General features: G+C 37.0%; 2 protein-coding genes across 2 annotated transcripts in view; one reads left to right on the forward strand and one right to left on the reverse strand.

Moving 5' to 3' along the window:
• The window catches only part of LOC127978650 (collagen alpha-1(XXII) chain-like), a 53,125-nt gene extending 33,910 nt beyond the window's left edge, over positions 1–19,215 (forward strand). Inside the window, exons 24-65 of the mRNA XM_052583450.1 lie at positions 87–140; positions 598–651; positions 748–801; positions 889–942; positions 1,082–1,135; positions 1,217–1,261; positions 1,357–1,419; positions 1,735–1,788; positions 2,438–2,479; positions 2,706–2,738; positions 3,039–3,092; positions 4,502–4,555; positions 4,767–4,820; positions 4,900–4,953; positions 5,143–5,196; positions 5,372–5,476; positions 6,182–6,226; positions 8,131–8,208; positions 8,651–8,686; positions 8,776–8,829; positions 9,410–9,454; positions 9,597–9,632; positions 10,339–10,452; positions 10,560–10,613; positions 11,427–11,480; positions 11,598–11,651; positions 11,727–11,780; positions 11,886–11,939; positions 12,160–12,213; positions 12,318–12,371; positions 12,586–12,630; positions 12,777–12,830; positions 12,929–12,982; positions 13,079–13,132; positions 15,410–15,481; positions 15,650–15,685; positions 15,768–15,812; positions 15,881–16,060; positions 16,152–16,218; positions 16,302–16,484; positions 16,570–16,647; positions 17,639–19,215. Of these exons, the coding sequence (XP_052439410.1) occupies positions 87–140; positions 598–651; positions 748–801; positions 889–942; positions 1,082–1,135; positions 1,217–1,261; positions 1,357–1,419; positions 1,735–1,788; positions 2,438–2,479; positions 2,706–2,738; positions 3,039–3,092; positions 4,502–4,555; positions 4,767–4,820; positions 4,900–4,953; positions 5,143–5,196; positions 5,372–5,476; positions 6,182–6,226; positions 8,131–8,208; positions 8,651–8,686; positions 8,776–8,829; positions 9,410–9,454; positions 9,597–9,632; positions 10,339–10,452; positions 10,560–10,613; positions 11,427–11,480; positions 11,598–11,651; positions 11,727–11,780; positions 11,886–11,939; positions 12,160–12,213; positions 12,318–12,371; positions 12,586–12,630; positions 12,777–12,830; positions 12,929–12,982; positions 13,079–13,132; positions 15,410–15,481; positions 15,650–15,685; positions 15,768–15,812; positions 15,881–16,060; positions 16,152–16,218; positions 16,302–16,484; positions 16,570–16,647; positions 17,639–17,832 (2,730 nt within the window). The 3' untranslated portion in view covers positions 17,833–19,215. The remainder of the gene's footprint in view (positions 1–86; positions 141–597; positions 652–747; positions 802–888; positions 943–1,081; positions 1,136–1,216; positions 1,262–1,356; positions 1,420–1,734; positions 1,789–2,437; positions 2,480–2,705; positions 2,739–3,038; positions 3,093–4,501; positions 4,556–4,766; positions 4,821–4,899; positions 4,954–5,142; positions 5,197–5,371; positions 5,477–6,181; positions 6,227–8,130; positions 8,209–8,650; positions 8,687–8,775; positions 8,830–9,409; positions 9,455–9,596; positions 9,633–10,338; positions 10,453–10,559; positions 10,614–11,426; positions 11,481–11,597; positions 11,652–11,726; positions 11,781–11,885; positions 11,940–12,159; positions 12,214–12,317; positions 12,372–12,585; positions 12,631–12,776; positions 12,831–12,928; positions 12,983–13,078; positions 13,133–15,409; positions 15,482–15,649; positions 15,686–15,767; positions 15,813–15,880; positions 16,061–16,151; positions 16,219–16,301; positions 16,485–16,569; positions 16,648–17,638) is intronic.
• A 2,288-nt stretch (positions 19,216–21,503) lies between these two features.
• The window catches only part of LOC127979176 (collagen alpha-1(IX) chain-like), a 41,647-nt gene continuing 39,094 nt past the window's right edge, over positions 21,504–24,056 (reverse strand). The window contains exons 37-38 of the mRNA XM_052584435.1: positions 22,281–22,358; positions 21,504–22,172 (exon numbers count right to left, since the gene is read on the reverse strand). Coding sequence (XP_052440395.1) covers positions 21,973–22,172; positions 22,281–22,358 — 278 coding nt within the window. The 3' untranslated portion in view covers positions 21,504–21,972. The remainder of the gene's footprint in view (positions 22,173–22,280; positions 22,359–24,056) is intronic.

Consider the following 24,056-nt stretch of genomic DNA (forward strand, 5'->3'; position numbering starts at 1 on the left):
TAAAATATGTCCTTATTCCTTATCTACTTGAACTGATGTCTTTTACCTAACAGACTCATGAGACATCCTCTTCTTTGTCTGTCCAGGGTAAAAAAGGTGAAGCAGGATTGCCAGGAGCTGATGGTCTTCCAGGACCCCCTGTAAGAACCACCAGAGCATTCATTCTTAGTCTGAGCCAAGCTCTTCGTCCTTTATTTTTCTTGTCAATGTGTTTTTTTTTTTATGTTTTGAATGGAATAACAACATGTGTTTACTGTATACTGTATTTTAAGGCACAATGCAACAACAAATATTTGAACAAATAGTAGGTCTTTTACTTATGTCATGCATATGGATACTTGGTATGCTATGCAAAAGAAGTATTATGGCTATATGGCCACATTATTATCTTAATGAAATAAAAAAAAGACTGTTAGAGTAACAGTGAACTCTAGTGGCTACGAGAGGAATAAACATCAGTCAGATTAAGTTTCTGATAGAATCACATGCAGTGATAATATAATACAGTAATAAAATAATATTGTTAAAATGTTGTAAAAAGAAAAATGTGAATACATTGATTACAGAAATAATTTTTTGATTTTCTCTTTTTTTTAGGGCCCTCAGGGGCCTCCTGGTCCTCCAGGCAACCCTGGACACACAGGACCTCCAGTAAGTTTACATTTTTCAGTTGTTTTTTATTTGCAAACTGATCTAGAGCCGCATCATAGTAGCAGATGATATTCACACATCTGTCTGTTCTCACAGGGATTACCTGGTGAAAGAGGCTTCTCGGGAAAATCAGGAGAAGCAGGAAAACCAGTGAGACCTCAAGCACAAATCATCTGTTGCCCTATTAACTCAACCCTCAGTTTAGTGTAAAAAACAATGATGCTAATTCTTTTTCAGGGCCTGCCAGGAAAAGATGGATTGGATGGTTTGCCTGGAAACGACGGCGAGAAGGTTAGAGCTGTTTTAATGAATCAAACTGTGAACTTCATCATTTAGAAACCCAACTAAAGGCCAGATCTGGTTTTTGACATTTTCGTATGTGTTTTTTGTTGTACTGCAGTCTGTTTTAATTATTTGTGTTTCTGTTTAGGGGCAAAGAGGAGAGCCCGGACAGGACGGCATCCCTGGCGGACCAGGACCGAAGGTAAAGGGTGGCGTGGGCTACTGATTTCAGATTTAGCTTGGAAATCCCTTTTTTTTATCAATGCAAGTTTCTCTCTTTCAGGGAGATGAAGGCCCTCCAGGACCACGAGGACCACCTGGTCAACGGGTATAGAATGTAAAACTTGAATCAGTCTAGACAGAGCCTTGACAGAAGAACACATGACACAACTGTGTTTCTCTTCGTGTCTTGTTCTGTCTCAGGGAGAGCCCGGTTTGCCTGGAGAGGTCGGCACAGTAGGACCCAAAGGAGAGAGAGGAGGCCAAGTAAGACAGAACTAATATGAACAGCACTATATACGGTTTTGAAGTCAAAATCAGATGTTTTATCGATTAACAGAATCAATAGATTATGCTGTAGAAAAAAAATACACTCTTTTACTGTGAGAACAGTCATCTGTTCACTTAGGTGCTTCTCATATAAAATAAAAAAATACAAAAAACATGTTCAGCCTGTATTTCACTGCAAAGATTGTGAGAAAATATATATATATATAAAACATATTCTGCATGAGACTAATGAGATTTAATTTTATTTGAGTCGTACTTTTGTCAGATTTCATCCCTCTGTCGCTCTTATAGGGAGAGAGCGGAAAAGAGGGACCGATTGGCTCGAAAGGAGAGAAAGGAGACAAGGTGAGAGGCAAGAGAAAGCTTAGAAAATGCAGACAGTGATTACTTTATGATGAAATGTTGGTCAAAAATTTAAACAGATAGTAAAATTAATAGTTAAATGTTCTTTTTCAAATAAATGCTGTTCTTTTGATCCAAAATTATTAAGCAGCACAACCATTTTCAATGCTGATAATAATAAGAAATGTTTCTTTACCGGCAAATCAGCAAATAAGAATGATTTTTAGAATGAGGAATGTTCTTTAAAAATGTTGTAATATTTTACAGTGTTACTGTTTTAATATGTTACTGTGCTGGATTTTTGATACATTTAAATTTAATGCTTTTAAGAACATGAAAACTAATATTGGATGTTTGTGTGCATGGTTATTTCATAGTTATAATTATTTAATAAGACTAAAATAGACACCTACTAATTATTATAATTTTTGTTTTCAAATGCACAATTGCCTACAAGTGACATATGCTGTATCAACATTACAGCATTCTACAGTAAAGAAGGCGTTTTTGACCATGAGTTGCTGTAGGTTTCACATGTTCAGGATTAAACTGTCAGCAAAGGGTTTCCTGAGGGCATGAGGTCATTACTGAGATAATTAACATGCTGACAGAATGAGGATATAACTTCTGTTACTGTTTTTCATTCATACAGGGTGAGATCGGCCCCAGGGGTCCAGCCGGGGTCCCAGGCAATGTGAGTACAGCTGATAATTGACATGTAACTATATAAATATACAATTATAGATAACTTAAGTAATGATAATAATAATAAGTGATATCTGATGTGAGTAATAAATCACAAAAGTGAGCTTAGATATATTTTGAATCATGTATTGATTTAGCTGATGATCTTTTTATTGATGAATTAATTCATAGTTTTACAGTATTATTTCACAGTGATCTGTTTTGATATTCTTTAGGTGGCCAATGTAATTCCTGAACCTGGAGAACCGGTAAGTCATCAGTTTTGTCTTCGTGTTGAGCTTATTTTGAGTAATCAAGTATATATTTTGTATTTTTCATTTTGTATCATATTTTTTGAGAATAGTTTGAGTGCATCTATTAACACACCTTTTGCTTAAAGTGTGTTTGTGCTGTCTTTCTTGAAACTAAATGCCACTTGCTTTGATACTTTGTTATTCAATGCATTATTTTTAAGCTCTGAAATACTTATTGGAGCCATTGTATCAATGAACCAGATATTTGATCTGATTTCAATTAATGTATGTTCATTGTTTGCACCTCAATGTTAGGGTAATCCAGGAGAGAAGGGAGAGAAAGGAGATCAAGGAAAACCAGGCGAGATGGTGAGCTTTTATTGTTTCTATAACTTCCAAATTAATTGTATGTGTACAACCCATCACAAGAGGGCAGCAAAGAGTCAGGTTTGGTTGGATCACTAGTCTCTTGAGCCTTTGAAAATGATTTCATTAATAGCATCATTTGTAATGCACACATAAGGAAGTCTTCTGTCAGTTCGAAGAATCAAATCCACCTGAAAAGGAACAGGGAAATATTTGCATTTAATTTCTGAGATCAGCCACTTCAAGTGTTTTACGCATTAGCTGACAATAGATATTAAGGGCTTCGGGGCTGCACAAGAGAATATTAATAAACCTGAAGGTCAGGGGCATCGCAGACCATCAGCTGATATTATGTACCTCTGTTGGCTCACAATAAAACCATCATTACACTATTAGGAAAATTTGCAGGCCACAAGCAATTAAAAAAGTTGACCCTGTGCATCTATCCACAGAGTAGTGCTATTGCAGGAGGATCTTTACTGTAGCTGTTAAAACATAATAAAGATTTATTGATGCTTAATCATTGACATTTAGGTTTTGACACATCCAAAATGAGATTTTTTGCTCTCTGCTTTTGATCTCTTGACTAATATTAAAAGATACAATAACGCAAATAAGTCTGAAATGCCAGACAACTCAACCACATCTGCACAGGACGTCAGTTTATAAATATCAAGGTGAAAGTTTGGAATATGTAAATATTAATTAAGCAACATGACTGCAGATGTGTGGGCTAATTAATAATTCATCAGGTCACTTTCTCTATGTTGTCATCATGACCTGCCCATCTTCAGCCTCCTACTTTAATACTTTTTTTTTCTTTTTCGGGGCTGCTACTCAAGGTATATTGCATTATGATTTATTATATTGTTTTATACGATATTATACACAGTAAACAATGTAAATGATGAAAGCTCTCCATCATGCACTCATCTACTGAAGTAGTGCAGATACCAAGAGATGCATCATTTACACAAACACAGACAAGCTTGTTACGATGATGTATCTGCTCTCACCTGAATCTATCAGTGTGAAAATGACTGCGGTTCTCACTAGTTCAGCCGAATGCAATCTTTTCTGCCCTGACGACATCTAAAAAGAGAGCCAGGTTTCATTTCTGGAGAGCAGTGTAAACTTGTCACCATGATCTAAGAAAAAAAAAAAAAGACAGATGTTAACATTCTGTCCTATACATGTTGTTTCAAATCTGTGTGACTGTGAAACACAAATGAAGAGATTTTGATGTTTGCATGTTTCAGCTCATATTGACTTCAATAGTGTGGACATTAGTTTTGAAATGAAAGTGAACTATGCTTTTGAACACATAGACACAGTTTGAAGGTGATTTTAGGTATTATAGCATACCTTTTAATGAAATGTACTGGATTACCTTCATATTCTCATATTTCCAGGGTCAAAGAGGACTTCCTGGAGAGCAAGGATTCAGAGGACATGCGGGACCTGCGGTAAACATCATCTTAACCAGCGGTTTTACAATACATCCGACTTGCTTTCAATCACATGAGACCGTCTTCTGAATATGATGATCAGTGTTAATCCTGTACCTTCATATTCCAGTCCTATCTGTGAGGAAGTCTGATCTTTAGAGCAGTTGAGATGTTTCTTCTGTATTCCACACACGACTGTCTGATGTCTTTCTCTTGTTTGTGTGGACAGGGCCCTAAGGGGGATGCTGGTGAAAAAGGAGAGACAGGGAGACCCGGAGACCCGGTGAGTTTGTCTTCTTCTCACACATGATGATTTGATTGTTTTCAGAACTTTTCACTGTCATGCCCTTCACTCTTTTTAGGGTCCTCCCGGATTGACGGGCCCTCAGGGGCTTCAAGGGCTGCCAGGCAATGTGGTGCGTTCTTGAAAAATTCCTGTATAAAATACAAGATCTATTTCAAAAAAAAAAAATGTTCATGCATGCAGGTGCATGCCATATTTTTTTTTTTATAAAATAACTTATAAAAGCAAATATTTATGGACATTTTAAGTCATTTCTTTTCCTCTCTTGCAAGTGTAGACATAGTGTTTTTTTTTTTTTCAGGGTATTCCAGGTAGCATTGGTCCACCTGGTATTGCTGGACAGAGAGGAGATAAGGTATGAAATGAACTAATGAAATAACCTAAAAGAAACTAGCAAGTCTAGCTTTCGGTGTGGACGTTTTGTGTTATTTTACACCAAGCATCTATGAATTACTCTAACTCAAGTTGATGTAATTATGAACCATAATCTTAATTCACCCTGTCTAAAATGGTTATTTATATCCCACCAGGGAGATGCTGGTAAAGATGGCCCCCCTGGACCCCCTGGTCCAATCGGTCAGCCTGGTTTAAGAGGAGAAATTGGTTTGCCAGGAAAAGGCAAAGAGGGACCAAAGGTAATGTATTCATCAGTTTGAAAACATCACATATATTTTTGAATAGTGTAAGTTTGCTCAAATGTTCCATGTGGATTCTCAAAGATACTACACAATTAGGTTTAAAAGAAGAGAGCATGCAGTTTGTTTCGCTCTTGTTTTACAGTTTCATGCCATGAGCGCGTAAAATTGCATTTAATAAGCATTGTGTATACGTCTGGTCCTCTGGAGGATCTGAAAGTTGTTTACGCTAACTTTTTCCATTTATATTTGCTGATTGTGGTTAAAAACACTGAAATGTGGAGAATAAAACAACCACACATTAAACTAATGAGTCAATTGAGCCGTGGATGCATGTGGGACGTTGGTTTTATTTTCTAGCTGCACACACACACACACACACACACACATATCTACAATCTACAGACATACAGGCACATTTACACACGTATGTAACAATCAAATAAATGTAAAAATGTAATTATTCACTGAAAGTTTTGTCTGTTGTATCATTGATACCAAATCAGACATTATTGTTGATTTGAGACATGCCTTATTAAATTGTATTCTGTTCTTCTCACAAAGCAGTGATATGACTTCAGAAGTCTTGGAATAACACAGCCCTTCATAAAAGGAAACTACATGTGACTTTTTGAGAGGGAAAGGAAATAGAGTGAAAATAGAGAAGGTAGCATCACAGCAGTAATCTGCTTTCTTTATGTACAGGGTGATTCTGGACCTCCGGGACCATCAGGACCCCCTGGACTGAAGGTAATGAAACAAGTTTTTTCTTGTTAAAAGAAAGAACCAGACTTTGTCAGCATGAAAGGTCTTTTTAGGCGTTTTTATCATAAGCAGGTGTGTGTTTCCCCAGGGGCAAAAGCTGAATTACTGAATTTCATTTATGTGATCATTTTCCTGAACTTTCAGAAAGCCAGACACGTTTTCCTTGGGAAAAGTACAAGATATGCATTTTGCTACTGAACTTTAGCAATCAGTGCTAAATATTGTGCATAAGGCTAAATAAATCCTGGATACACACCCCTTTTCAAAAGTTTAGGGTCTGTTAAAACCATTTCAAGCTAATTAGTTCTGTTCAACAAGGTTGTGTTAAATTGATCAAAAGTGGCAGTACAAATATTTATTATGTTATAAAAGATTTCTATTAGAAGTAAAAGATGATCTTTTAATCATTATTTTCTTCAAAATCATGAATCCCCAAAAAAAAAAAAAAAAAAAAAAAAGTCTCATGGTTTCCACAAAAATAGTTTGAATTGAATTGAATTGAATTGAATTTAAAGTGCTTTTTATGATACAAATCATAAAGAAAACTTTACAGAAAATTTATTTCTACAATATTTAGTAGTAGCTTATAAGTGGTTATCAGTTTATGTGCATATGACAGGAATTTTCTGAAAAATTTATACAAGACATATTATACAAGACAGTCAACCAGACGATGAACACTATTAACAGTAATTATAATGTGAATGCATAGTAAGTAGCAATATTTGTTAGCTCTGTATGTTGTTTCAAGGTTAGCATCATTTGAGGTCCTCTGAGGGTCAGCATCATCTCTTCTCAGGTGTTCTGGATCCAGACTGGAAGCTTGTGTAAATCAGTGTTGGGAAAGTTCACTTTCTACATGAACTAGTTCAAAGTTCAATTCACAAATTTTTAAATGAACTAGTTCAGTTCATAGTTCAAACTACAAAATCTTTAACTAAAGTTCACAGTTCCAAAAATGAACTAGTTCATAGTTCTTTTTGTTCTCCAATCTGTTGCTGCGAGCTATTATTTTTCAAAATTATTGCAACAGCCCATATAGAATCACAGAAAGCAATTATTTTATCAGTTTTAACAATGAAGCTATGCGTCAGATTTCATCTTCATATCCAATTTTAAATCCTTATCCAACCAGGGTTTACATTAGCATTGAGCGGACAGCATTTCCCCCTTGTTGATTTAATTCTTTGTCTCCCATTCTCACCGACCTTGTCATAAACATCATAAAATTCTTTTAAATGATCATACGCCTTCATGCTACATGCTGCTGTCGCCTACTTTTTTTTTTTTTTTGGCTGACGCATCACGCATGCGGCGGACGGCGGTGCGACACTGGTGTTGCCAGATTGGGTGTTTTTCCGCTATATATTAAGACCCGTTTACGGTGTGTTTTAGCCGGGTTTTCGCCTGGAAGGCTCTATAGAAATCTGGCACCCTATTGAACGAAGTTAACCTGAGAGAGCATGCCGTTCACAGACACCAGAATGAACGAGTTGACAGTAACGTTCATCAGGCATTAATACATCACGTTCAGTTCACGTTCGCCCAAAATATGAACGAGTTCATGAACTATCGTTCAATGAACGCGTTCAGGCACAACACTGGTGTAAATCCTAGTTACATCCTGTGGCAAAACAAAGAAACAAATAAAGACATCATTAGCGTAACTGCTGTTCGAATAAAGTAAAATTAATTAGTTTAACCCAAGCTAAAGGATAATAATTTGCATTTGATCTATCTGGATATGCATTACAATATATATGGAAATTAAAGTCAATGTTTTGAGTAAACAGTATCTTATACAGAAATACAAAGAGCTTTCATCTTTCTATTGGAAGGGGCATGCTGTTTATTCTTCCATGTTTATCCCTTTTTATTTTGTGTTTCAGGGTTTACCTGGTCCACAGGGAATGCAGGGGATGCCAGGAAATAGAGGACCACCGGGAGAGGGAACCACAGGACCCGATGTATGGAAACACACACACACACACACACACACACACACATATAACTCAGTAATATGGCTGTTTATCTGCTCATCCTGCCATTGCAATATCCAAACAAAATGCAGTCATTTTCACATGCTAGTGTTAGTAACTCAAATGACTCCAGAATTACCATATGGCCAAAATCCGACCTTTTTAATTTCCATATTGAAAAGGTATTGAAATCAGTTCAACTGGTCAAACTAAAGCAAACAGATGGCATATGCACAGACAAACATGCATATTTACAAGCACATCCTAATAAAAGCACGCATATTGTAATGTGAAAACTTATTACCATTTACAGTATTTCAGACCATAAATAGTGTTTACCCTATTTTTTTTTTTTGCATATGGATTTGAACACAAATGTAGACGCACATTTCAATATCTCACATCAGATTGATATTCTGTGTCTTCTCAGGGGCCTCCCGGACCTGCAGGGCCACCAGGACCAGCGGTAAACAATCTGTTCATATTTATATCACTTTCAAATGAGACAGACGCTCACAGAACACCCTCAAGTGTCATGTCATGTTTGATATTCAGGGTTTGAGAGGACCTCCAGGAGTGAGCGGACAACAGGGACCCGCTGGACACAATGTAAGATTTATATGCTACTCCAGTAGCGAAGGGATAAGAGAATCATAAACATGGGTACATCAAGTTGGTTTGTTTTGCATCAGTACTTTTAAATGTGTTTGCAGAACTGCACAGCAAGACACACTGACAGCCTGTAACTGGCTACATGCTAATGCTAGTAAGGTTGTGGTTATAATTCAGGGAGATTTGAGATTCTCATCCTAGAGAACATTTTATTGGTTAAAATGCAGAAGATTTTACAGATATTAATGATCTGCTATAGTTATTGATGCTCATTATTGCAAGGAATGCTATTAATTTGGCTCTAACTTCTAGCAACAATCTAGCAACATGGGGAAAAAAAAACCCTTAGCACTAATTTTATTTTACCTGTACAATGACAATGAGGAGCTTTACCTTTCAGTCTCCAGTCATGATGCAGAACTAAACCAGTTTCACTGCACTGCTGTGGATCACAGTTAAGTCGTCTCTGGGATTCAGTGTCAGTTTGTGACTTATAAGGTTTGAATGTGTTTTCCTGTGGTGAGGATCAGCAGCAGCAGTCATGGCTTATGAATATGTGTGTGTAATCTACCTGCAGGGTGTACCAGGAAGACCTGGAGAGAAGGGCTCCCCTGGAGAACCAGTGAGTGATTTCTGTTCGCCATTTAAGTATCGAATCAGCTGACACTATTAATATTCACCTGCTGTTGATGGACTATAAAGGCGGGGATCATGATTTATTTTTTTTCAATGGATTTTTGTTTTCCAACATTTCTTTTTTGCAGGGAAAAGCTGCTGACATTTCTGATCTGAACTTGAAGGTAACAGCCATGCATCCATCCAGTCAACAATTCAAACCTCCATCCAACCATCCATCCATGCATCCGAACAACCAACCCTGCATCCATCAAACCATCCATTCTTGCATTCATCCATCTAACAATTCAAACCTCCAACCATCCATTCATCCAACAATATATCCATACATTCAACCAACCATTCAACCCACTATCCATCCAACCCTCAATTTGTCCCTCCAACCATCCTTCTAGCTGTCTAATCACACAATCATGCATTCATCCATCCAGCAGTCCAGACCTCCATCCTACCACCCAACCACACATCCAATCACACATCCCATCCATCCATACAATCATCCGTTCATCCATCTAACTCTCATCCATCTATTCACCCATCCATCCAGTCATACAATCATCCTTTCCATTCATCCATCAATGCTCCTTCTATCCATCCATTGAGCCAACAGTTCAAACCTCCATCTGACCATCCATCCTTACATCCAAACTACCAACCCACCATCATTCAATCACACAATCATCCTTCCATTCATCCAGTCATCCATTCATTTATCATCAACCCAACCCTCAATCCATCCAATCACTCAATCATCCTTCCATTCATCCATCATCAACCCAACTCTCAATCCATCCAACAATAAAAAAACGTCCATCCATCCATTCCTCCATCCATCCTAATATTCCTACTTTGCCTTTCTCTCTTTCCCAGGACATTTGTTCAGATTGTCCCCCTGGACCAGCTGGACAACAAGGTTTGCCAGGACCTCCAGGTGAAAATGGTAATACTGGACCACCTGGGAAAAATGGACAGGATGGATATGCGGTGAGAGAGCATGATTCAGAAATCAAACTCTCACTTTCATCTTTAAACTTAATGGAATTGGAAATGAATGGAATAATGAACATTTAATCAACTGGTCACTTTGGCAGGGTCCTCCTGGGCCAACAGGGCCTGCAGGACCACCTGGTGCTGATGGAGCCAAGGTTAGAATGTTGATGACACAATGACATATTACACGACAAATGCATGTTCTTCAAGTCTACCTACAAACCAGTTCACATTCAAATAACTCAAATCTTTCCTCCAACCAATACGCTCGTATAGGTCTTGGTCCAAATTTCTGAAATACGACCAATCAGAGCGTATACTACAATTGTGCCCCTATCGGCAACAGGACGTTTCCATATGAATGTTTTGTACTCTTTTATTTGCGCTATAATTCGGGTTTCGTGTAGCTCAGATTGGTAGAGTATTGCATTATACAACTATATGTAATCATGCGATCATCAGTTCAATCCCAAATAATGCAAATGCTAATAAAATGTATATGCTCTATAAATCATAATTTTGCAAGGTTTCTGTGAGGGGTAGGTTTAGGGGTGGGGTTAGGTGTGGTCATTGGAGCTAATAAGTTAAATATGTACAAATTACTGTGAGATCGGTGTAAAAAGTCCACACATTCCATTCAAAAAATGCGCATTTTGATTGGTTATGATGCTATATGTAATTTCATGACGACAGACGCAATAAGATACTTTCATTATTTTTACACGGGCACTTAACTTTAAAACATAAATATAGGTTTTAATATGGTGCTTGCACAAATGACCTATATGCCCATTTTTTTGGTTTAGGACAGGCTCAATTGATCACAATAATAGATTCACTAGACATGTATGTGTCAAATGCATGTAATCTGTCAACATTGCATTACTACATTCGGTTCCATATATCAATATATGAATATATGTCAATATATTCGTCAATATATGTCAATATATTCGGTTCCATTCCAGGGGATAAAAGGAGATAGAGGTCCTTCAGGAGAACCTGGAGATAAAGGAGAAAAGGTATTGTCAGCCTACCATTTTCATCATAAATAGGCTGAATATACATATAATAACATTAAATTTGACATACCATGATTATTTATGCACATTTTCTCTCATTGATTTGTATTTTCGCAGGGCCCCCCAGGACCTCCTGGTTATCCAGGGGCTGCAGGAGTTATGGGTCAGCCAGTGAGTATTTAAAAATGTCACTTATTCAGACTGTATATCTAAACTGAAAAATCTGACATCTTGCTGTATCAATAGGGTAATGATGGAAACCCTGGACCTATCGGACCACCTGGATCTCCTGGAGAAAAGGCAAGGCTAAAGTTTTTTTGCTCTGTCATTTGAATGTGTATTAGTTGGATGGATTGCAAGACTGGAATCTGGCCATATTATCGATAACTGAATGTGTTTTACCAGGGTAAAGATGGACTTCAGGGTATTCAGGGACCACCTGGTCTTCCAGGTCTAATGGTGTGTAATTTCATATATATTTTTTTAATGTCTATAATTTTTGTTTTGTACAAAAAGACTACGGTTCAAAAGTTTAAGGTTGGTACGATTTTAAAATGTTTTCGTAAGAAGTCACTTATGCTCACTAAGGTTGCATTTATTTGATCAAAAACACAGTAAAACAGAAATATTGAGATAGGTGTTTTCTATTAATTCTGATACTTCATATTCTGTGCTGAAGGGCTTGATTGGTAAACCCGGAAAGGATGGAAGACAAGGTGACACAGGAGAGCCGGTACGAGTCTGATGTTCTGAATGCATGCCAACATCCTAACAATGCTTATTTCTGTATATAAAGAAACAGTGTAAAAACATGCTCTTATTACTTTTCTTTTTCAGGGCAAACAGGGAGAATCGGGACAACCAGGAAGAGACGGGCAAAGAGGAATGCCTGTGAGTGACGTGATTTATTAATGCCTCATTCTGCATGATCATATAATAGAAGATCCAGATATTGCAACAACTACCTTACTTATTATCAGAAAGCAGCAAATTAAGAGTTTAGTGAGGGGGAAATGTCTTAGTTAATAGGGAATATGTGTTGCCTAATCTAAAGTGTTACCTTATTACCTGTACCTATATGCTGAAATGTTCACGTTTTTTCCAGGGTTTCAAAGGTCACAGAGGGGAACCAGGACCACCAGGGTCAAAGGTTAGTTAATGCCTATTAAAATTCATACCCAGGGATACAGTACATCCAGTATTTGGAGATGGGAAACTACAGGACTAATTCATGCTCCCTAAATCATGCAGAAACTTCATGTGTTCTGTTTAATAAATGCTGTCATGTCATGTTAGGGTGAAGATGGCAAACAGGGTGTTCCTGGACGTGAGGGTCCACCTGGGAAAGATGTGAGTAAATGCAATCTGTGTTGTGCAGAGGTCACTGTGAACCAGACCGCTGCGAGCAGATGGTGTTGGGTTTTAATTGGTGTACTTGTTTCGCTCAGGGTAAAACCGGGCCAGCGGGGCCAGAGGGCATGAGAGGACCACGAGGGGAACCCGTGAGGAGGCTTTTGATGAACCAATTAAATTGCAAAACAAAACAGCACCTGTGTGATTATTCGGCTGGGTCACTGTATTTTTTTTTTTTTCTTTAGGGTCAGCCTGGAGAACCTGGACAAACAGGCAAGCCTGGATCTCAAGGAAATCCTGTACGTTTCATAGTATTGCGTCAATATGCATGACCACATGGTTTAATGGACTGAGATCTGCATTTGCATTCACTTTTGCACCTTACAAAAGGAAAAGCTTGTTTATCTATTAAAGCAGCGGTTCTCAATTCCAGTCCTCACGCGCCACTACTCTGCACATTTTGTACGTTTCTCTTATTGCTTCATAAGTGCCCTGCGAAGTGGACATCACAGGATATTCCGCCATGATTCCAGTTTAAAACGAATATATATGTTCCATTCAAAGTGCATTGAAGTGTGCGAGATGTGAATTTAAATTGTAATTATTTAGAGAAGTACACTTGTCCGTGTGTGCAGATGTGTGTGTGCAAAAGGAACATTTTGGAGAACAATTATGTCAGTTAAAGAAATATAAATAATCAAAATAATATAAAAAATGCTGAATTTAATTTTACTTTCTAAAAAATGTTTGTAATGTAATGTAAAAAAAAAACAGAACAGAAACTAAATATTTTTCTTTCCAGATAATATTTTGCACATTTTTATGCTATATTGAATCTTCCAGTGCCAGTAAAGGCTTACACTTTAACAAATGTAAAATAAATGCTATTCTTTCTAACTTTATATTTATCAAAGAATCCTGAAAAAAAAAAAAAAAAAATAAATAAATATATATATATATATATAAATATATATATATATATATATATATATATATATATATATATATATATATATATATATATATATATATATATATATATATATATATATATATTAGGGGTGTAACGGTTCACAAAATTCACGGTTCGGTTCGATACGATACACTGATGTCACGGTTCGGTTCGGTTCGGTTCGGTTCGATACGTTTTAGATACAGCAAAATGTAAAAACATCTCAACTTTTCAGAATGCCGCAAGCGCACCGCGGGTCATGTGACAAGAACTAACCAATCAGCTTCATCCTTTCCCGTAACAACGTTGAGAGCTCAGCCAAGATGAAGGATCAGCTGATCATAGTTGTATATGGATTGCAATTTTGAAATAAATTTAGTAGCAGAGCTACTGCAAGCGATTTTTAGAGCTGCAAATCCATTTATCCTTCGCTGAAATTTCCGCGTCTCATGGAGAGAGCACGTCATTGTTGCTTAGCAAAGACAGACGCCTCATGAGCGCTTCTGCCCGAGCGCTTTGGAAAGGAGGAGAAAGACGCGCTTAGCGTTTTCCACGCGTTTTTAGGAGCGATATGTGAACGGCCCCTAAGGCGCTCGCTCACTCAGCACGCGCTGAAGGCTCGTTGCAAAATGTCGAATGCCTTTAACAGACCAGAAATATAAGATCCTAAAATAACCAACAGGTCTGGTGTTTGGGTTGGATTCCCTGTAAGCTATAGTTTCTAAATGCTGCAGGGATAGTTTGCTGCGTGCATGTTTCTCCTTTTTTTCGTCTTTTCCCAGATAGTACTGACGCATATATCCCAGATATTCCCGCTGGTGTTTTTTTTTTTTTTTTTTTTTTATTCCCGCTGGTGTACCCTGTCATGTTGCAGATGCGACATACCGTTGTTTTTTTATCCACCACTCTCTTGCCATCACCATTATAGCTTAAAGGGAATCCAAAGTGCACCCAAACACCAGACCTGTTGGTTATTGGAGGATCTTCTCATTTCTAGTCTGTTAAACGCATTGGCTATTTTGCAACGAGCCTTCAGCGCGTACTGAGTGAGCGAGCGCCTGCTGAGTAGCCTAACATAAACATATAAGATGGTGTTTTTTTCTTCTTCGGGAGTGTCAGGGGCGTTGCCTGTTACGTTGTTTGGGTTATTGGGCTACCTTGTTGAACGCATATAATTATATTTCTCTCTCTCTCTTTTTTTTTTTTTTTCAAATATAATTAATTACTCCAACGAACCGTTCGGTATACATAATGCGTACCGCGTACCGAACCGAAAGCGTCGTACCGAACGGTTCAATACGAATACGCGTATCGTTACACCCCTAATATATATATATAGCTATAATATCATGATTTCCACAGATATATTAATCAACACAACTATTTTAACATGGATAATAATAAAAAAAGATTTTGAGCACCAAAGCAGCATATTTTAATGATCTGATGAAAATTCAGCTTTGCCACCATGTGAATTAATTACCTATTAAAATATATTACAATAAATGTATACATTAACATTATACGTTATACACAGTATCGGCATGAACTTTAAACCTATTAGTAATAATCAGAAAAAAATCTAAATTGATGTAAATAATCAGTTTGTTTGATCATGTTTCAGGGTCAGCTAGGACACAAAGGTGAAACAGGGAGTCCAGGGTTACCCGGCTTCCCAGGTCCAAAAGGGCCATTGGTGAGTGGAGATGTTGCTTTGGGACTTATGGGAATCTCAGTTTAATTAGTAAAGTTAAGCTTTTATACTTGTACAAACAAGCCTTGTAAATCTATAGAAGCTGAAAGCACTCGGTCCCAAGTGGATATGATCTTCCTGTCTATATTTACACTTGTGTTTTTCCCTCAGGGTCCATCTGGTCCAATTGGCCCAGAAGGCAAACAAGTGAGTGATGATTCATTAATATTCTATCAACACGTTTTCATATTTTTTTCAGCTTGCTATTTATTTTTGTTTTTATTTTTAGGGCATGTCAGGAACACCAGGAGACAGAGGACAGAAGGGAGAAAAGGTATCTGTTAATCCACATGTGTGCCTCTCAAATCAAATCAAAACTTACCGTGTTGCTCGTTTTTGTAGGGTGATAATGGAATAAAAGGAGACAAAGGACCCGTTGGTGATCCGGGTGTTCCGGGTAACCCTGGGCCTCCCGGCAGGAAGGGTCACACAGGGATGATGGGCATGTCGGGTCCCCCAGGGGAAGTGGGTCCCTCTGGGCCCCCTGGTTCTCCAGGACAGCCGGGTCTCCCAGGTCTCAGAGTGAGTCTGCTTTAGTAGTTTTAATAGAAAGTGTGTGATGCTAATGATATAAAAAAAAAAAGAGCATGAGGTCATTTCGCCGTGTTTTAAGGGAGAGACGCCATCACTGGAACAAATGCGGCGGCTCATTCAAGAGGAACTCTCCAAACAGTTAGACGGTGAGATTCATTTGGCAAAGATGTTTTCGACTTACTTTGCTGTGTCTTTTTACGTTTCCTGAACGTCCCGTTGATTTTCACAGCAAAGTTAGCTTACCTCATGGCTCAAATGCAGCCTGCGCATATCAAGAGCTCAGTTGGGCGCCCTGGTCCACCTGGTCCGGCAGGTAAAGATGGACCTCCTGGCCAACAAGGACCACCGGGAGAGCCTGGAATACCTGGACAAAATGGAGCAGAAGGACCCAGAGGTCCAGTTGGTCCTAAAGGTACCGCAAAACTCATTTCAGATTGTTACGTTACTTGATGTTTAACCTTTTAACACCCACCGACACTTTCCCTTTTCTTTTCCAGGTGAACAAGGTGCAAGAGGAGAAAAGGGAGAGGATGGTGTTGGACAGAGAGGAGAGCCTGGTCCAACTGGTCCCATGGGTAAGACCAATTGATCATCAGTGCTCAAGTTTGCATTGACTCAGATGATGTATTTGGATGAATCTCATGAAAACGGTCATGAAAAAGCCCAAGTCCAACCTAAAAAAAAAAAAAAAAGGACCTTCAAGATTGCATCAATATCCACCTTAAATGATAATATTTAAAAATATTTTTTATAAGAGAATATTTTATTTTTTTCTTTCTTTTTTTCATGAAAGTAATGAGGATTTTGGAGAGAAATGTGCTTAAAAAATATTCACAATGCAAAAGATTTTTTATTTATTAGTATTATTATTATTTTAGTATTTATGCACTGTCTTTAATTTACTTTCATTTTTAACCCTTTTTGTTCTTTTGTTTTGTGAAGTAATTTTAGATTGAAAAAATATTTTTTTTTTTTTACATTTTTTAATTTCCACATTATAGTAATAAAAAAAAAATATCTCTTGCTTTACAGTTGTGAGGATTTGGATTAAAATGTACTGATAAAATAAAAAATAATACCACAATGCAAAACAGTAAAATGGTTTTCTGAATAGCCCTTAATTGTATACAGTATAATAATTTATACTGTATAATAAAGTATAATAATAATATTTATTTGTATTTATTTCAAATGAGAAAATATTTATACATTGTGGAATTATTTATTTATTCATAATAATAAAGTAATTTTAATACATAAAGAAATAGATACAATTATAGATTGTCTATTTATGTGTCTATTTATGGATATGATTAATTGTGATTAATCGTTTGACAGCAGTGATATATATATATATATATATATATATATATATATATATATATATATATATATATATATATATATATATATATATATATAAATACAAACACATGCATGTATATATTTAAGAAAAATATGTTTACTGTAAAATATTAACTGTACTGTATGTGTGTACATTTATGTAAAAATACATATATTATGTAAACATGCTGAACAGCAGCTGAGACAGTATTTGCACCACAGGTCCTGCAGGTATGCCGGGATATGGAAAAGATGGTCTCCCTGGAGCCGCAGGTGCTCAGGGAGAGCCTGGTAATCCTGGTCCTCACGGTCAGCCCGGACCTTCTGGACCACCAGGGCAGTGTGACCCCTCACAATGTGCCTACTACGCCAGTCTGGCATCAAGACCTCACACCAAAAACGTCAAGGGGACTTAATACACTCACTGTCCTGGGCTAACACCTATTTATGAACTTGAACATTCATTAAGCCAAGAATATGTTCTGTAACATCAGAAGAACTACAGAGTCTGAGGGGTGAGTGAATGTGTGTGTGTGTGTGTGTTTATACGTGTGTTTGTCAGGCTTTTCACTACAGCTAATGTGTTCTTGAACCCTGAGTTTATTTCACTTTTATTCCTGGGTTAAGCAACGTTTCACACTTCAGGTTTTGAAATGAAAGTGTGTTGGCATGTAGCATTAGCACTTTCAGCTCCGGGTTATGAAGTCTAGCTCGAGCAGGAATTGTTTAGCAAGATATTAATCATAACATGTATACAAGAAACACAAAAACCCTACAGCCAGGGAAAATTATAATTCTCTTTTTTTGCCCTTTGAAAAATCATAGAAAATGTATGTAACAGAGACCTACCTAATATATAAATCGCCAAACTTTAATAAACCATGGCAATATTCTGGAAATTTCTACAGTGAATATACATTTTCATATTAAACTTTGAGTCATTACATTTTTTGCTATATTTTAAATATTTTCTCAATGAATCAGTTCACCAATCGTTGGCAGTTAAGTTAAAAATAAGTTATAAAAAAAAAAAAAAAAACTAAAAAGTCACTGAAATGAATTGCTCTAAAAAGGTTTCAGATAGCAAAACGTGCTAAATAGAGACAAAAAATGACCTCATACATATGCTAATAAGAATGTTAACCCAAGGTTTGAATAATAAAGAATGTAAAACCTCTACAAACTGATTTCTAACCCACTATAGTGTGAATCTTACTAACCCAGGGTTAAAAATGGCCCTTGGTTAACAGTTTTAAGTGTGAAAAGCCCTTTAGTGTCCTGCCAGTCAGAGTTGGTTATTTCTCTTTATTAAAGGAGGGGTGGGTTTAAGCTAAACATTAAAGTCATTTTCTTTAAGCCATGTAACAGGATGAGAATTCCTGTTATGAAAGCAAGACATTTACTTCTCCAACCGTGATCTCATAATGACACAACTGTGCAGCCCACTCTCAAGTTCTGCTGACGGCGTTTGCTGAGGTCATTGGTCAGTGATCACAGAGTCCATCTATTGTTAGTGATGTCTGTATCAGGTCAGGAAGTCTGGGGAATTCTCTTCTTGGGTTTTATTGATGGAGCGCTCCGTTGCTCCGGGAGAACACAGCGGGACACTTTTCCACTCATCAATAGGAAATCTCAATAAGGATCATCAGAGGTGATGGAGAAATGCATGTCTGCTCTTCTTAGTTACGTTTTCTAAGATACAGTATATCTCATTTGTAGCCATGCATTTGGTAAATAACTTTTCATTTTTTATTTTGGATGATTAAACTCTGACTGAAGAGCAGCTGCTCAGTTCAGTGCCTGCTCGACTGGTTTGTCATAAAGGCTGTCACTGCATAAATACACATGACTGATGCCTCTTATAATGCATTTGTAATAGTTTTGTGCAGCACTTCTCTTCAAAACCCCATTGCGTTGGTTATTATGGAAGTTCCGGAATACAAAGTCCTAGTTTAAGCAGGACTATCATTTGTGTCACGAAGCGCTCAGATGGATCGATCCTGCAGATTGCTCCCCTGCGAGCTAATTAAAGCCATTTAAAGAGGAGAGACTGCTTCAAAACGAACTCTCTTCAGCCCACGAACAGAGATGCAGTTCATCTTCAACGGATGGGCACTGTAGCATCAGTGAGGTCAACAATAGATTTATGTCAGAACATTGTAGTTGTTTTTGAGATCACGTGACAGAAATTGTAATATCCAAAAGAAACTAGATTGACTTTTTAGTCTTACTGCCTAAATGTAATTTTTTCCCCTCCGTTCTTTGTTTTACTTTTCAGTGTTATTGCACAAGTGTTGCATAATAGTATTTTGTTTAATTAAATTGCTTTGACCCCTCTTTGTAGAGCTTTACCCTTTTCTTTTCTTTTTTTTCCCGAAAGCTAATTTTTATTTTATTTTATTTTATTTTATTTTTAGACATCAGAAATCATAAAGTTACTTTTCCCATAATTTTGCATGTTCTGTCTTTGCAGAGTGAGGTTTTTAAAACATTTAGCAAAATGGCTGAAATATCATACAGCACCTTTAGTGGCCAAAAATGATTTTAATGTGTTTATTAATTATATTTTAATGCAAAACCAGATATGATACTGTATAGACTTGATGTGTACCATCTAATTCAATGAACATGATAAAGCTCTTAAAAATGATTATATATAAACACTTTATAATAACTATTATTATTTTGTCCATCTATGCCCTGCCTTCAAGAGATGTATTTTGAAAAGCTGAGCTTATTACTGATGCAAATTTATGTAAATGAATGGTGCTTTTCTGATGCAGGCCTATAAGAAATACTTGCTATGAGCTTTGCTATCATGTTGTCCTCCATTTTATTCAAATATAGCTGCTTTTTGACTTCATAGCATCCCGTTAGATTGGCTTCTTCAGGCCGGTAATGACTGTATTTGTTTTTCCATATCAATTTGCATTAATTTATTCTAATTAACTACAGGTGCAGGTGATGTAAAATAGTATAATTTATGCATGCTATAATCCACTTGTTTACACTGATTCTCTGGTGCTACAGTTACTCTTAATTAGGCTGATGTATGTGTGGGAGAGTGTGTGTGTGTGTGTGTGTGTGTTAATAAAGACTGGATCAGGTCCATTTACTAGAATTGGGTTCTTATTGTGAGAGAAAAAAGTTTAAAAATGACTTTTTTTGTTGAGATAGTCCATGTAGATTTTGAGTTTAGCAAATGTTTCATTGGGAAAAAAAATGCAATTTTCATGTCTTCTTAAACAGTTTAATACTATATTGCTAGGATTTTTAAGTGAGTTTCTTTTTCGTCAAATGCTTCAAAATTCAGGATGATTTCCTTGAATGATCTTTATAAGTATCATAGTAATGAACTTACAATTGACTTGCAATAAGATTGCTAAAATCACTTATTGACAAACTGGATGGAAAACCTAGGTATTTAATGACAGTGCAGTCACATGATTTTAAACCCTATGTGAGTGGAAATGATTGAATTGTCATAGATGCTGTACACAGAGCCTGTATTGAACCTTAAACCATTATGTGCCAATAAAAGTGTCATTCTGGAATAGGTCCTTTTTCCTTCAGTCGGTAATTCATTTAAAACCTTAAAAGATGTAGTCGACGACCAACTAGTTCAACCACTAATTTAAAAACAATTCAAATAAAACACTTGAATAGTAAAAACAGAATGACTTTGTTTACCTGCATGTAATTAACTGACATAACTCAACCAATAAGGCTTCCTAAGACATAAGACATGCTTAAAAAAACACTGGTGATAGGTGGTAAGATTTGTTTTCCAAAATCAAGTTAAGTGAACCGAAATAATAAATGAATTAATAACGTGTTTCTTCTTTCTGATTGTTTCTAAAAATGTGATCTAATTACAAGTACTTTATCATTGGAATCTGATTATGTAATCCAGATCGCATGAAATCTGGAACGTAACACATAATCAGGCCTCTTAAAAAACATCAACAAAGAGCAGTTCTTGTTTGAGAAAACATTTCCTATAATAATATGGGGATCTTATCTATAGGTATATCGACAGAAACCTCTTATTCAAGCTTTTCAGTATGAACAAACCGTTGCACGCTGATTGCATGGTGGTGAAAATCTTTTATTTCAAGCTGTTGTTGGATCACACTGTCGTTGTGTTAGTGTAGCTTAACATCTGGCACCATGTCTAAAATTGGTCTTTACAATCACATTTTATGAAAAAAAAACTAAAACAAAACAAAACAAAAACAAAAAACACTTGCATAATTGCAATGTAGTGGTTTGTGTAGTGGCTTGTGTAACCAGTTTGTGACCCAAGAGCTGAAATGACAATTTCCAATTCATTTATTTATCTGCAATTTACTGTAAACCTTTTAAAAGAACACATTTTCTTCTACTTTACAATAAAGCATGTGAACTGGATCCACCATCAGGAGCTGCATCCGTATGTCTCTATACACCTGTCACGTTTGTTTCTCTCACCCTCCGCTCGCCATCTGAAGTCTCTTCAAGTTTGTCAGAGATGGACTACCTGATGATGACTGTGATGAAGGTTTCTAGGTTTGTGTTCATGGACCCTTGATGTTGATGGACTTCTTCCCGCCAACCAGGTAAAGAGGCTGAGGCCTAAAGCAGTTTGAAGGATCACAAAGACCAGGGGTGCCCGGAGATCCTCTGGCTCCAGGGGTTCCTGGGGTTCCTGGCACACCAGCGTCTCCTCTGGCCCCGTCCTGACCGTCCTTACCGATGCCTGGCTTGCCAGCTGGTCCTGTTAGGGTTTTAAAAATGTTGATATAAGAAGTCTCAATGACTCATTTGTCTTTTGAAATGATGTTAAATTAGGATTAGCAGAAAGTTGAGGTTTAGCGTTTCATACCTTGTGGTCCGGGTTCTCCGGGAATTCCTGGAATTCCTATTCCGTTATCTCCCTTATCACCTTTTTGTCCTGCATCACCTACACAAATACAGAAACCGAAAAATGACCGGACAAAGAAGTCAATCACATCATGACTCTCCATAGACAAAACCCAATCTAACATTATGGCTCAGATTTATTTATATAGCGCATTTCATAAACAACAAATTGAGGTGTTTTACAAGAAACAAACAAATAAATAAATAAAGACATAAAAAGATGCATTATATATTCAAAACAAAAAGTAATGGCACAGACCTCAGTTTTACATAATATTATGGTACTTCTATTATGTTAACATATGGCCCGGGTTATATATATATGTGTATGTATATATATAAAGTTTGTAATACTATGCGATTGCACCATGAGTTATTTTTTATTGTGCCATGCGCCCATCTGCATAATTCGCGAAGTGCATTTTTAATGCACAGTAAAATCAGATGACTGGCTTTTAAACCGAGTGTATTTTCTGTGAAGATAACAGGCTTGTACTAATAGTTGAGTGTTTATACATAAAGTCTAGCACCGGTATTGCCGGGTGTTTGAGCTCTTGAAGCTCCGCCCTCCTTCCCGGAGCACCAGCTCATTTGCATTTAAAGAGGAAGACACAAAATTTATGCGTTTTGGCTCATACCCTAAAAGTGACAATTTTAACAAGCTATAAAAAATGATCTGTAAAGTATTTTGAGTTAAAATTTTGCATGCACATTCTGGGGACATCAGAGACTTATTTTACATATTGGGAAAAAGGGCATAATAGGTCCCCTTTAAACCAGTGATTAGTGGATTCAGCAGACATACATCACTTCTATAGGTTTACTAGGCCAACATTCTTTATCTTCTCTTTCTGGTAATAGTGTACTTTTATTAGCTCTGACATGAATCTGGAGCATTTTAATATTTGCTTAGAAAAGAGGTGTATTTTTTGGGCCATAAGAAATTGGCAATGGTTTCTTGGGGCAATGCTAGCACAAATACACACTGCAGTACTGAACACAAAAGTGCTACAATCCCACCTCAGTCTCTGGCCTGCAGCTGACCGGGATTGATGGAAAAATTCTTATATTTACAGCTCTTATAAGGGACCCAGGAAACCACTGTGCGACTGCTGACATTTACACAGTCAAAAACCATGCTTCGCATGAGTGTTGAATGCTACAATGTTTCTGCATTTATAATCTTCAATAAACATGCTCTCATCCTCAGATGTTCTGCAGAAATAACTGAGGTAGATTGAGATGCTGTCGTGGGCTTTTCTAATGATCCTGTTATTGCTTCTCAATCTCTGTCTCATTAGCGTACTCCTCGGCTCGCTGGCAATTAGCACCGACTGCACTCACTGTAGAACAGCCTGTGCTTGTGAGGACAAAAGAACTGCAGTGCTAGACATTCTGAAGGCTGCTTCACTTCAGTTACCAGCGGCTGATGGAAATCATCATGCGCTCGCAGTTTTAGCCTGTAAATTCTGCCTGAGGCAAAATCCACTTATGAAATATTATAAAAACGGCTGATTCTTGCAAGGGGTATTCAGTTGTGCATGTGATATTAAGGAAGTATTGCATACACCATCAGCATGATGTGGATAGCCAAAGAGGATGACTAGTAAGTGTTAAGGAAGCACTGTTTCATTGGGCGACTTTTACTTTTTCGGTTTAAATTTTTTTGTAAAAATTGTAGCCATTCTGTTGTTTTTGTAATTTAAAAAAAAAATAGTTTTAGTCTTATGTATTAGTC

The sequence above is a fragment of the Carassius gibelio genome, chromosome B19 (genome assembly GCF_023724105.1).
Source record: "Carassius gibelio isolate Cgi1373 ecotype wild population from Czech Republic chromosome B19, carGib1.2-hapl.c, whole genome shotgun sequence".
Classification (NCBI taxonomy): Eukaryota; Metazoa; Chordata; class Actinopteri; order Cypriniformes; family Cyprinidae; genus Carassius; species Carassius gibelio.